General features: G+C 38.7%; 1 protein-coding gene across 1 annotated transcript; it reads right to left on the minus strand.

Annotated features, from left to right (window-relative positions):
- Window positions 1-1,168: 1,168 nt before the first annotated feature.
- Window positions 1,169-14,645, minus strand: LOC103461499 (germ cell-specific gene 1-like protein). Its single transcript, XM_081612143.1, has 6 exons — window positions 7,436-14,645; window positions 5,478-5,672; window positions 4,674-4,733; window positions 4,432-4,590; window positions 4,132-4,243; window positions 1,169-3,789 (listed from the first exon to the last, which is right to left on the minus strand). Exons 1-6 carry the CDS (start codon window positions 7,629-7,631, stop codon window positions 3,201-3,203), a joined length of 1,311 nt encoding a protein of 436 aa, XP_081468269.1. The 5' UTR covers window positions 7,632-14,645; the 3' UTR covers window positions 1,169-3,200.
- Between the last annotated feature and the right edge of the window lie 89 nt (window positions 14,646-14,734).

Here is a 14,734-nt window from a genome sequence, read left to right on the forward strand (position 1 = left end):
AGGTCCCTGTATGACTGGTGTCAGAGTCTGGTCCGCATTGCCGGCAGTAAGTCAGGCTCGTTTCCGGTGAGAGTTGGACTCCGCCAAGGCTGCCCTTTGTCACCGATTCTGTTCATTACTTTTATGGACAGAATTTCTAGGCGCAGCCGAGGTGTTGAGGGGATCCATTTTGGTGGCCTTAGGATCGCATCTCTGCTTTTTGCGGATGATGTGGTCCTGTTGGCTTCATCGGAACGTGATCTGCAGCTCTCACTGGAGCGGTTCGCAGCCGAGAGTGAAGCGGCCGGGATGAGGCTCAGTGCTTCCAAATCCGAGGCCATGGTCTTGAGCCGGAAAAGGGTAGAGTGCCTTCTCCGGGTCAGGGGGGTCATCCTGCCTCAAGTGGAGGAGTTTAAGTATCTGGGGATCTTGTTCACGAATGAGGGAAGAAGGGAGCGGGAGATCGACAGGCGGATTGGGGCAGCGTCTGCCGTGAAGCGGGCGCTGTACCGGTCCGCCGTGGTGAAGAGAGAGCTGAGCCAAAAAGCGAAGCTCTCGATTTACCGGTCGATCTACGTTCCCACCCTCATCTATGGTCATGAGCTTTGGGTCATGACCGAAAGAACGAGATCACGGGTACAAGCGGCCGAAATGGGTTTCCTCCGCAGGGTGGCTGGGCTCTCCCTTAGAGATAGGGTGAGAAGCTCGGTCATCCGGGAGGGACTCAGTAGAGCCGCTGCTCCTCCACGTCAAGAGGAGCCAGTTGAGGCTCGGGCATCTGGTCAGGATGCCTCCTGGACGCCTCCCTGGTGAGGTGTTCCGGGCACGTCCCACCGGGAGAAGACCTCGGGGAAGACCCAGGACACGCTGTGGGGACTATGTCTCTCGGCTGGCCTGGGAACACCTTGGGATTCCTCTGGAGGAGCTGGAAGAAGTGGCTGGGGAGAGGGAAGTCTGGGCCTCCCTTCTGAAGCTGCTGTTCCCGCGACCCGACCCCGGATAAGCGGAAGAAAATGGATGGATGGATGGACTTTAGCTTAATTAGTGTTTTACCATTTTTATCTTAACCCCGGGGCACAATTTATATGTTTGCTGTTTATGTGGTGAATATGAAAATTAGCGTTGGTCCTGCATTTTCCTTTGTAATATATTCAATAAATGGAAACAATAAAATTCTGATAAAATGAGCTTTTAGAATTTGTTTGCTTTAATGTCAAATAAAATGCAAAGACATATTTGAAAAAAGTGTATTGTGTTTATTGTCATTGTTAGAAGATTGTTCCAAAATCTCCTGACTTAAAATTTTATTCAGTCAGAGGAATTGACTTGTGTTTCAGTTTATGAAAAATCATAAATATTTATTACAAAAGCAAAATGCCGTAGTCAACATTATTCTGCTGCTAATTAATGCTACAGGAGCCGATTACTGCCCATATGGTTGAGGTTGCATAACTGCTGCATTATCTAACTTCTTAAATTACATTTTTAATTACTGTCCTCATACAGTGCCATTCGATAACCTTAGAGTTGAGTTTATCTCCGCCTCACTGCCTGAATTAAGTCAATCCCTCTCTCTCTCTTTCTGTCTTATTTCCATCACTGGTAGAGATTACTGACATAATCTTCTGTCCAACATCTATAAACATCTGTCTCAAAATCCAGACCTCTCTGCCACAGACATCTCACTTTTTTCAGTATTCCTAGACAGACCTTTTCACGTTCTCAGAAGCAGAAACCAAACCATACAGCAGCAATCACACTCTATAATTTTCCCAGAAAGTTTTTGACACCTCTTAGCAGTTTGTGTCTTTTGTTGTGGGAGCAGAAAAATCTGTGTTGATTGAGAATATTTGACCAAAACAAGCATCCTGTGTCGTCAGCTTATTTGAGATTGGATCGTCAGGGTCTCAGGTCTAGGAGAAAAAATAGGATATTATTTCCCCAGTGAAACTCTTTGTCTTATTCTGTGGGACACAAAGCTTTTCCCAAGCTTTTATAGAGTCCCTCTATCTGACTCTGCCCTAAAATGCCCTGAGAGGGGGGCACCCAGGGGTCAGCCTGACCAGATGTCCAAAGCGCCTCAACTGAGTCACTATACTCCCAGGCTCCAACCCAACCCCCACCCCTCCAAATAAAAGAAATAATACCGTTTTACCCACATTTTTTGCAGAACTCTAATGCAAATTCAATCAGAAAAATTAATGTTTCTAACTTTCATCAGTTTTTGTCTTTTTATTTTTAATATCTGCACTTGTTGCAACAGGAGGCAGCAGGGCATCCATGCCACGGTAAATTCAAAACGTCTCTTGTTGTCACTCTGTCATAACTACATGTGTATATTTGCAACTGCTGTCATCTCTGAACAGTTGTGGCTAAAAAGTACATGACTAAAATCAATTGCCCTGAGAAGTTGTAATTTTGAATTCTGATGATCTGAATCACTGATAAAACACATTCATTCACATAAAAAGTCAGTGTAAGGCTAGTTTTACACAAATAACCTGGTTCAGTTTGATAACGATGCGTAAACTTAAAGAAGCTGCTGTGAAAAGTCCACTATGACCAACTTGTCACATGTATTCAAAAAATCTCTTGGATTTATCAGTCTTAGATTAATTACCAGCAAATGTCCTTATATGAGTATGAGTAAGGTTAGTCTAAATCTAAAGCATTACAGATAGGGAATTGTTCTCTTAAAATATATGAAATCTTTGGTGTTTGGAGGCTATAGTTAAATAAATTATGGTATAAAGCCAGATAATTTATTGACTCAAACCAGAAAGAGGGCATTTCCATTTCACCATGCCTCTAAGTAATAGATGAGTTTCACTTCAGAGCTGAGCTTGTGTTGATGTCACCGATAGTTCGCCCCAAGTGACTTTTGTCTTTTCGTCATTCTTTAATACCACTCTGAAGATATCTTATCTTTGCTGTAGGTTTACTGTGACAATACTCACCAGCTCTTCAAGAAGAAGACTTGAGAGATATTTATTATGTGACTGCAATATGAATAAATCCAAACTGCAAACTTCAGAGGCATGATAAAACATGATAAAAGAACCCCGTTAGTCAAGCCATTGAAGTTTGGAAATCTTAGTCTAGTGATAATGAAACTGACACAGCTAACATCTAAAAACTCGAAGACAGTTTATGTACAAAAAACCTAATAGAGGTGATTCTTCAAGTCTTGTGTTGTTTTCCAGTCCTTAGCCCTGTAAGTCCTAGCAGACGGAGTCCTCTCTTTCCTCCTGTAGAGTGTAATCTATCTCATCCATCTCTCGCTCACACTCCTCACATCCTTCTGTGGCGCATCCCTCCACAACTACGACCCCGTGAGCGTCCACCATTCTTCCTGTTCCCATTCCACCTCCTCCCATTGCCCCCATTGTCCCACCAGTGCTTCCCTTTCCCATCCCAACTCCACTTCCTCCAACACCTGCTCCTCCTATAGCTGTGCTTCCTCCAGCTACAACTCCTCCCGTTCCCATGCCGATGCCCCCGACTCCACCTCCAACCAGCAGGGCCCCACCAGCACCGCATGCCAAAGGTCCAACCGCCGGTCCCACTCCTCTTGGCCACAGTGGATCCATGAGGGCCCCCTGCTGGCCGAGATGAATCAGCTGGCTGACTGAGTAAAGCCCTCCACCTCCGGCTCGAACAACCTCCTCATAGGACGGGGCGATGGTAGCAGCTCGGGCTTCCTCCAGCCTCAACCTGGCTCTGTGCTTCATCTCAATGATGGTCTTGGTGTACGAGTTGAGTGTTGCCACAGCGGCTGCCATGCAACAGCTGAAGGAAAGCCATGCTAACCTGAGGCATGAAAAGAGTCAAGAAATCAACACTGAGCATTGCTTTTATTTAATTTCCCAATACAACGTGATACAGTGTTATAAAAACAGCAATGCCTAGAGATAGACCTGGACTTTAAGGGTCTCCTTGGGAATTTATTCAAAGTTGGTTGAAATGTTCTTAGGAGATAGGACACTGAAAAAATACAATATAATACTGATGAGATTGGTTACTGCCTTCATTTTACAGAAAGGGACACAGGATGTTTTTTTTATGGATCTCAAAAACCAGTGAGAGTCAGAGTAGTTCTTCTAAAGGCCTTGGACAATATTCAAAACAAGGAGATCACAAACACTAACTCACGCAAAAGACCATCCATAGTCCCAAGACTGTGGCCTCCAGTCTTTTGGTCCGATGCTCACTGTCATCTGAAACACTGTGGTGTACATCATATGGGCTACCATCCCCATCATACCTGACAAACATGGAAAAGGAGTCACTTTAAAAAAGAGATGGGGAAAGAAAAAATGACCTAACAGTGTATAAAAACAGAGATTAACTTTTGAACTTATTTCAATCTTTTGGTTTCCAGTGTGTATACTGAACCACAACTGACCAGAAAAATACAATCCAAAAATGTTTCCAATCTTTTTCATCACTGACCTGAAAGGACGGTGCACATTGCAGCGAAGGCGTTGATCTTCAGGGAGCTCATCTCCTTCTTGGCACAGAGGCACATCGCTTCGACACACATCAGGAGGAAACCCATCGCCAGAAGACCGATGTACATGAACTCACTGATCACAGACAGCCACAGCACACCTGCAAGGGTCAACAAGAAATAATGTGTTTATTGTTCATTTTCTATAAAATTTGATATAGCCAACAAATGTTTTTGCACCAACCTTGTGTCTCTCCTGGGGTGAGTTCAATGAAGCTGCGGCACTTTTCTTCCTGATCATCTCCTAAAAACAAGATGTTAAATACAACCTTAAGTCATCTGATTCCAAAAACTAATTTAATTTCGAAATGAACAGATTTAGGTAGTGTAAACAGTTTTAAAATAGACAGACCACATGCAGTGCAATCACTTCACCTTCTGTCAGTTTTACACACAAATCCTGGAAACCTGTAATATTTTATTCTGGTCTAAGTTGAGTGATTTCTACTTGGGTTCTGCAGGTCTGTACAGGGTTTATGGTGCAGGTATTAGTTGCACTAACCACACAGTTGTTTCTGCACATCAGGCACCTTTGTCTTCATTCAGACTACATGGCTGCATTCATTTCGGTTTATATAAATGAAACTTAAAGAAAGACAAAGAAAAGTATAAAGGTTCCAAGTTTGTCATCAACTTTATTTTCATGTTTATGATAAACAAACTTTACTTTTTAAAATATCTAAATCTGTCATTATAATATGCATCCTTCGAAAACATGTTTCTTTTGATCAGTTAAGTGTTTGCACTCCCATAAATAACATACAAAGATGTATTGAAAAGAAATTATTCAGTTGGTTCTTAGAAACTGTTCTAAGAACCCAGATTCTTAGAACAAATTCCCACAAGATTTCAGAAATTAAATTATGAAAAAAATGCTCTGGGAAATGGTTATTACTGCTTTTCTTTTTCAGTTTAAATACAGATGAGTTTAGACATTAAGTAGTCATCTAAACCTGTTCCCAGCCTCTTGGCTGTCTGCCTCACCAACCTTCGTTGTGTTTTTCACAGGAAAGCCAGAAACCCGTGTGAAAATATCTCAGCATGTACTTGTCCTCGCCCGTTTCCCACAGATACTGCACAGCATTGGCCAACTGCCTTTTCCTTAACAGGGCCAGTTCCTCCTTCTGCTGGGGAGACAGCGTCACGTTGGACACGGGGTTCTTGGGGTCCGGGGTGGGAGCCTCTGTTTGAGATGGAACAAATCCAGATTACATAACCTAAATGATCTAGAAATGCAGCTTTTGGTTAAGTATTCTTGTACAGTAACTACAGGAGTTTGAGAAAATTGTATGAAGTGATGATTCATCTGAATGACATCATGTAAAGCTCTCAAACACTGTTCTTTAAGTCAGCTGTGGTGTTTTTTTATTACTTTGGAACGTACTGAGATTAGAGCATACACGGGATTATGTGAATTATGTATGAAAATGTCTACATTCAAAGCTTCACCACTGAGCTCTCAGGTTACCAATTTAACCTGGTTATTAAATGACTGGCTTGGGGATTATTTTTCCACAGAGAACACCCTGCAGTTTCACATTATGCTGCTGCATGTAATGTGTTGTGCACAGCTAAGAGATACCACAGAGCCTGTGTGATATTTGTCACAGAATGCTACATGTTTACATTAGTTAACGTGTTAAAGATGGGTCTTAATTATGCACAGAATATCCAAATATTTTGAGCCAAATGGCTGAGAAAGGTGCAAATCTGTGCACCAGTTAAGCTAAGTTCTTGTAAGAAATTGATTAAACCATGAAAAATAATTTCAAACATTGCTTACCTTTTAATATTTTCCATGCACAAATCAACAACCAACAAATAAGAGGGAAATACTGCAAACTGGTTGTATATGTGTGCACATCCCTAAGATAATTATTTCTTGGAAGCATCTTTTGATCCATTTTCACAATTTGAACCTGGGTTTCAGCCGGTCATCAATTAGGATGAGTCTAATTATTCAGAAATAAAGTTCCAATAGGGATTTCCTTCATTTTCAAAACTGAGTGACACCATTCTGTATTCTGTTTCTGAACAAAAAACTCTTTCTAACAATAAAACATCCAATTGAGGGTAAGATTACCTAAAACCTGGAGGGAGAAAACAATCTGAGCATCAACAAAGAAATATCATACCTAAGATAAAACATGGCGGCGGCCCAATCATGATCAGGTGTTACATTTCATCAGGTATAGTTGAAGTTTATGTCAAGATGGGTGAGTTTATGAATAATTACAAAAGTATTAATCATGATTTCTAGATTAGGTCACAAGAACCTGTCAATTTAACAAGGATGGAAAAACGTTTGAGATTCACTGTATATTAATTAGTAAAAATATTCTAAAACACATTAGACTTTGAGGGTAGAAGCTGTGCACAAATTAACAGAATTTCAAAAATATTTGACTTGGTATTTGAGAACATGATACATTAATTAAATATCATTAATAATAAAACTTTTATAAAATCTATTCAGTGTTTAGAGGTTTTGGAGTGCTTTAATGATACTTAACCTTAAAATTTTTACCCTTTCCTGTTTTAATGAAATGATGTCCATGTGTTTATTTCCCAGATATGCAAGTTGAATGTTTCTGTAATTTTCTGTTTTTCCAATGATTGTTTTCTTCTATTTTGGTTTCTTGTCACAAAGTTTCCATGAACTATGATTCTCAAAATGCCGACAGTGAATGAGTCCATGAGAAAACTGGTGTGATCATCGTAGTTAAAGGGTGAGTTTTGTGTTGAAACTTTGCTGGTTCGCTGGTTAGGTGTTTGAAATTTTGGAGGGTTTTTTTTATAGTGGAAATATTCAAAGATCAGAGTTAGAAAGCTGCCTCTGAAAATTGACCCTCAACTCAAAATAAAACATTTTTAGATGTCAAAGAAAATCTTTGAAGGATTACTTGCAGCTGTTCTTGTGATCATCCCCGGCCCTCGCAGCCTCACCTGTTGTGTACGGCTGGCTGTTGTTCTTCCCACAGTTCTTCATCTTGACCGGTGACAGGCAGACCGGCTTCACCACTTTGTGTGTCCCGACACACCAGTAGGAACTGCAGAAGGCTGACACGGACATCGTCAGGGCCAGAGAGGTGAGACCCAGGGACAGCAGGGTCCGGTTACGTCTGGACATTTTCTCCAGCATTGTTACTGCTCAACCGGACTGAAGCCAGAGGAGAAACGTGGCAGGCGGCGGGTCGGTTTTACCTCGATGTCCCTAAAATGGCAACCGATTTTGGTGACCTATTGGGATGAAGGTCAGCAGGCTGAAGCATCCTCAAGAACGAGATTAGGACTATTTGTGAAACGTAAGAAGCATGGAAGGTTGATTGGAAGTTTGAGAGTGACTCATGGAGGGCAGAAGAGGATAAAATAAGGAGATTAAGGATGTTTCAGAAGAGAAACAAAGGTCAGTGAGGAAGATGAGCAGTGGTGAAGAGTTGGAAGGAGGGTGGGGTCTGAGGAAAGATATCTGATGAGAGGTCAGAGGACAGAGAGGGAAAGAAAGTGTTGGGTTTTAATCAAGTTGCGGCAGATGTGCCGACTGGAGGTTGCATGAGGAGCTCCAGCTGTTGCATCCTTATCGAAGCTGGAGGATCCCAGCTGTAGTGTCTGTTACAGAAACCTGGGATTTAGCAGGCGAACAAAGCAGGTTATCAGATTTAAATTTAAGATCTTTGTTTCTTGAGAGTATTACAGCACCAGCCGCCTGTCTAGCTGTGTTTCATGTTGCCTCGAGGCTCCTCACATATCCGTCTTCCTGATGAGTTCTTCTTCCCGCTCCAAGGCAGATTTAAATCTTAGAATCCGGATTTTACATCTAATCAGGTCCAGCCTCATGGTACATCCCTCTTCTCAACCTGTTCCCTCACCTCTCCGAGAGGGATTGGGTTAAAGAAGGAGTGATTAGTCCAGGATCTCAGGCCTGCCTCTGGGCCCGGTAAATCTGTTTTAATCTTGGGTAAGGTGGAGGAGATTAATGCCCGGTGACTCTCATGCTGCACCTATCATGAGAACAAGAGAAGAAGAAGGTTGACATCTGGCCAAAATCATCAAGAAAACTTGAAGCATATCCTGAAAGATTATAAGTCTGTAACGTCATTGTAGCCATGGCAGATTAACCCGAAGTCAACTGGGATTAATCTTTGGTTCTTGAAGATATTTCACCTCTTATCTGCAAAGCTCTAAGTGAAGCGAAGTTCATGTTGGCTCATCGGTACCTTAGGAGCTGTTGTGCTGTTGAACTATTTATCCATCTGTCTACGGTGGAAAGACTAGATTGAAAATGTAGTTTTGTGAAAACAGATTTTGGTGAGATAAACAAAGCTTTGCTCCTTATTGTAGCATCTTCAGCCTTCACATGATGACTCCTAGAGAAACAACTCATTGCTCCAGTCTTTGCAAGTGAAAAGTGATCATTCATCTTTTTCTTCTCTAAAGTATCCTTGATCAATAGCTGTCCAATATTTCCAAAGGCCTTTAAAAGTTTTTCTCTGGACTTCGACCACTTCATAAGTCTATTTTCAGCTGACCACCTAGAAGAAAAGACTACATTTAGATCATTTAGTTTGAACAATCTTATGAATTGTGAATTACAGTAACAGTTCCTCAACTCAAAAGATGAAGCAGTGTTATCTCAACAAAGCAGCTTATCAAAAATTTCTCTTGCTCAATCTACAAAAATGTCTAAACTTTAGAGATGCACTTATTGTATTTTCTTCATTTCAGATTTTATTCGAACTTTGAATCCAACTGAAAATCCCACGATTTATGCATCGAATCCGAACCTTTATCTGGTTTTCTTACCTCACAAGAAAATATTTCAAAGAAGATTTATGTTGTTACCATGAAGTTAACTTTTTTTAATAGAATAGAAACAGTAAGAAGAAAGTAAAATGTGATCTGTTGGTCAATGGTTAAAGATAATCAATAAAAAATTTGAACAGCTCTGATCACTGGATGATGCATCTCTCAGGTCCTGTGTCTGACACTGTGGGGGGTTTTGTTAAGGTTCTGTTTGGTCTCACACTTTGGTTTTTATTCCCCGATTCCTAACTCTGCTCATCTGAAGTGGACCATATATCACGTTGCTAAAGTAATCAATTAAAAAAAAAGTTAATATGGACATCAGAAACCATAACTTATTAGTCAAGACTTCTTCAAGACAACCTTGCTCCTTTAAGCAAACTGAAAATACATTTATGTACTTTTGTTAATAATCCTAAATGAGCCTAAATCAGTCAACAAAAATAATAACATTAAACTTTGTAGAGGACATGCAAACAGCTATCAAGAGGAATGATTTTAAACCAAAGTGTCTAAATCCAAAATAAAAAGATAACAAATTTTGGATGCCAACATAATTTATTTTTCCTGTTTTTACAATGAATTAGAATCGCAAGCCAGTAAGATTCATTCCTCAACCCAACTACGGTAATTATTGTGTAGCTTCTATCAACCGTAAGATTGTTTCACATTAAACCAACATAACTTTTCAGAAGTTGGTGCAGAGGAATTCATTTCTGTTGCACAGAAACTGTAATCTGAACGAATATGTTTCTGAGATATATTGAGCAAAACAATAGACTCTGTAGAGGACATGCAAACAATTATCAATTAAACAATTAAATTGTTTAATTTAGGCAATAAGTGAACTCCACTCTCTAACCACTCTCTTGTTCAAAAAAATCTAATTTATACTTTTACTTACGGAGGTTCTGCTAATTGTTTTAATTAACAATCTTGGCAACTGAAAATCTACATGTGCAACAAGACACCTGGTAATTTCATTTGTTTTAAATTAAACAATCGATTGTTCCAAGTTGATATGAGCAAAACATTTTTTCCAGAAGCCCAACAGTTTGCTAGCTCATCATTCAGGTTTTCTTTGGGGCTTTTTCACACATTTGATGTGACTTTGCGATGCATTTTTGAATAACTAACACCAATGTTCACATAAAATAACATGCAATAATGTGTTGGTTGATCTCTTCTGTAAGCATCTCATCAGAATGAGCTGAAATCTTTTCCCTTAGGGGTGGGATTAGAAAATCCAGCCGCAGCTGGAAGAGCTCAACTTTTTTGATCAACAAAAAAATCTCACACCGCAAAAAAATCATCGCAACAAATTAGGAATGAAGTGTCACTTACCAATGCCTGTAGGCTAGACAACGTTCACTTTGTGTTTGCCTCAACCTTCTTGAATAATAGATTCAGGTTTCCTGAATTTTTCTCTTGATTCCTGCATAGCTCCTGGTTTCCAGTAGAAACCCACCCAGATTCGCTCTAATCCGCCCAAGTCCATCTGTTACTTTCCCACCCCTTCGCTCTTCGTACTGCATCCATCCCTCCATCATCACAGCTTTTTCCTTTCTCTTGTTGACTTCATTTCTTGTCTCTCTCATCCAACCTGACCCAATAAGACTCATTTAACGGCGTGGTATGGAACAGCTGGGAGCTGGATGAGGGCGTTAGTGATAAACTCTGATGGTCCGTGCTGCTTCTTAAGCTTTGACCCTTCAACACAATTCAGTGCAGCTGCACAGTTGTGGCCAGATGTTTACACACACTAGTCAGGGATCTGATTGTCACGGTATTATTGGACTTTTTTTCACGTAGTTAGGTTATAATACACTTTGCGCATTTATTTCAATGAAGAAAGACCCGAGTCTTTGGGCAATTCATCAGCAAAATAAGGGAAGATTTTGAATTCAAACAATAAAAAAAGTTAAAACCACAAGACAAAGTTTCCTCTGTCAACAAAATGAAGCCAAATGAAGTCAAATTTTCAGAAGGTATCAAAAATAATTTGAAAGTTAAGGTCAAAGAACCAAAATTAGACAATGACCTATTTTGCAGGGAAATTAAAACACATTTTGTATTCTCTTATGTTAAAAAGCTTTTGTGTGATATTTACAGTATTCAGACAGCAAATGGGTAGAGGATCCATGAACAGCTACCTCAAGGACTAATAGCCTCAATGTATGGGGCAGCCATGCTCCTGCTAAACCACAAACTGTCCAAGAATTCTCATGTTTAAGGTATGAAACATTACACACATCTAGCTTTATGTCATTTATCCAACTCAGACAGTGCTGAATTTTCTTAATTTACAGATGAAAGCGTTTCCAAAATGCACCTTAAATTGAAGCAGTGATTCTTGAGAATAGGGACAAAACAGGTCCTGTTGATAAAGCACAGAATTTGAATGAAATATACACAAAATATAACTTTTTCAAATATCTGACTAAATAACCTGGGTCATGTGAGCACAACAATGTATATTTTCCTTGTGTTTGCAGAATATTTTAGTATTGTAAACATTGTAGTCGGTGGATGACGCCTGTAAAATCCCTTGTCCTGGAGCTGAACTCAATACATTATAATAGTTTAAAACAATTAAAGAAATACTAAAATTATATATTATGACAATTAAATATAATAGTCAGATAAATAATTATAAAAGTATCAATAAATTGAATTAAAAATCATTTTTATATATTGTCCAACTACATTGAAATTTGTCCCTAGTTTTTGTCAACACGGTCAGACATGAAAAGAATGTAAAAAATTCAGGCATTATTGGGGGGCACCAGAACGTCTGAGGACCCCATGACCACTTCCTTTGTCTTCCTTTGCTAAGAGGGCTAGTTAGCTCTGGTTAGCTTATGTTAGTCTTTAGTTTTTTCTTCTTTTTATTCCTAAAAATAAAAAACCATGACACATCATGGTTTGTCACAACCATGATGTGTCAACTCCATAACTGACAATTTACAAAACTTTGATGAAATTTTGTGAAATAAAAGCTTAATTTTTGTATAATGTAAAGATTTTATGGACCTGATGAGCTACAATATGGCACTCCTTCAGAATAACATCATATAAATTGAGGTAGTTTGGCTTTTTGTCAACTCTGTCAGATGTCAACTCCATCAGAGTTTTTCTGACTCTTTCAGTGAAATTGTTGACAAATCTCACTTAAATGTGCAATTAATTAATTTTGATCTATTTCACATAACTTGCATTACTTCACATGTATCAAGTTTTCTTTTTACTCACTAGTTTGTCACAACCTTCAGTTCTGTGTCAACTCCATCATGCAGTGTCAACTCCGTCAGATGGACTTTTTGTTGTTTTTTGTTTTAAATATATATTTTTTTGTTTCTTGAGAAGCATTTGTCTGTAAAATGAGTAAACATCACTAATAGGGTCATTAAAATTTTATTTTATATTTATTTTGTCAGATGGTGATGACAAAGTTCTGGGTCAGGTTGATTAAAAATGTAATTTTTAAAAAAAATGTTGCAACTGGGAGCCTGCACCTTAGCATCTTTACATATCCAAAACATTATTTCTCATATTTGCATACATAAGGTTGAGAAATAATTAAAAAAAATTGGGGAAAATTAAAACCCATTTTGTCCCTATTCTCAAGAATCAGTGGAAGCTGTTTCTGAGATCTTATGATAGAAACAAGGAATTCAAAATTTCATTCACATAAACCTAAAGGTTGTGGTTTTGTTGTAGCAGAAATGCATGAAAATTGAAATAATTCTGACCCACAGAGTCAGTACAGAAAACCAGTCACACCTAAACATTAATCATGAAATCTAGTGAAAAAAAAACATTTTGATGTAGCACAGCTTAAACTCCACAAGTTGGTAAAGTTACAGTTATTTTATCTTCACTATTATTTGCCAAAGAGCCATCTAAGCCAATGGGATTTCAGATTCAAGTTGTAATAGGCCATCCCAAGATGATAAATTTTAAATGACAAAATTGACAACAATGAAGGTTTATCACACAGATTTGACTGTTAACACCTTATAACAGATTTTCAGTTTAATCTTACAGATGCTTAATTAATTAAATGGTTTGTCATCAGGATGGAAAATACTCATTATGTTTCCATAATAATAATTATTATGGATCTGGGTTACTAAAAAAAGGAGCTTTTCCTACGGATTATGTTATTTAAGTTGCTTGAGTAAAAATAGGTAACACATCGACTTGACCGACCCATTTTATCCTGATGTGACACATCAGAATAAAAATAGACATCTCTGTGCTTTTAGACTCTAAGCTTCTTTATACGTGAATGTAACAACTGAGATCCGGCTCAGCTGGATATCCTGAATTACTCAAAAAACAATTCTGTAATGGCCTCTTTATTATCTTACACCTCTGGCATATTGAGGACATGCACGTGAATGGACAGGTTTCTATAAACAGTGATTTTTATTAAAATCTTGCATTTAGATACAGTAATAAATTAATATTTTTTACTGGTTGACCTTAAAGATCAAAACATAAACGGTAATATACACCACAATGCCAGTTTTGAAAAAGACCTTAAATCACAATTAATTAAAACAAATATTCACTTACTTAAAAATACAATTTTAGATATTATAAACAAAATTGGTCTTACTTCAAAATGTGAATATGCAGACGAATCATGTGCTGAAAACATGAAAACGTGATGGTGTCGTAATGGCTCATTATCGCCCTCTTGCGGTGATTTCTGATACTGACAATATTAGATGTCAATGTAAATATAAAATTGAGCTAATAATTATAGATTTAGATCTATAATTATTTTTCATTGAATGGAGATGTTCTCTTTTTATGATAGGATATGAAAATGCACCTCCTAAAAAAATTATGCACTATAAAACAAGGGGTAAAAATTAAGCCTTTATATTGATCAGTGCCTCCCGACCCCACTAAGGGACAAGGGTGTAAAGAAAATGGATGGATGGATGGATGGATGGATGGATGGATGGATGGATGGATGGATGGATGGATGGATGGATGGATGGATGGATGGATGGATGGATGGATGGATGGATGGATGGATGGATGGATGGATGGATGGATGGATGGATGGATGGATTGATCAGTGCAAAAGCCTTTATTGGGTCCACATGAATCAAACAGATCCTGTTAATCCTGAAGGCTTTTTTTTTTGTTTTTTACATGTTTCTACTTTTTATTTGATTTTGTCTTTTAGAATAAGCTCCAACTCTCTGGTAGAAGGTCACAAGAAGCATCTTCATGGAGCCCTTTAAGCCAAAGGGTTACCAACAGTGGGCAGGGTGACCCAACCTTTTCCTTAACTAGATATTTTGGCTCTCTTTTGCTTAAATAGTAAAACAAGACAAAAATGTTTGTAATTTTCTGAATTTGATTACCAGAGATGAAAAATGACTTTGCACTGTTTTGAAACACAAATTTTGACAGCGCACA

The sequence above is a fragment of the Poecilia reticulata genome, chromosome 11, assembly GCF_904066995.2.
Source record: "Poecilia reticulata chromosome 11, P_reticulata-male-v2, whole genome shotgun sequence".
In the NCBI taxonomy this organism is placed as follows: Eukaryota; Metazoa; Chordata; class Actinopteri; order Cyprinodontiformes; family Poeciliidae; genus Poecilia; species Poecilia reticulata.

Coding starts and splice junctions, on each gene's coding strand:
- LOC103461499 (XM_081612143.1), bottom strand. CDS start 7,631: ATGCTGGAGAAAATGTCCAGACGTAACCGGACCCTGCTGTCCCTGGGT. Junction 5,673..7,435: donor CAGCCAGCCGTACACAACAG/GTGAGGCTGCGA, acceptor CATCTCAAACAG/AGGCTCCCACCCCGGACCCC. Junction 4,244..4,431: donor AATGTGCACCGTCCTTTCAG/GTCAGTGATGAA, acceptor CATGTTTGTCAG/GTATGATGGGGATGGTAGCC.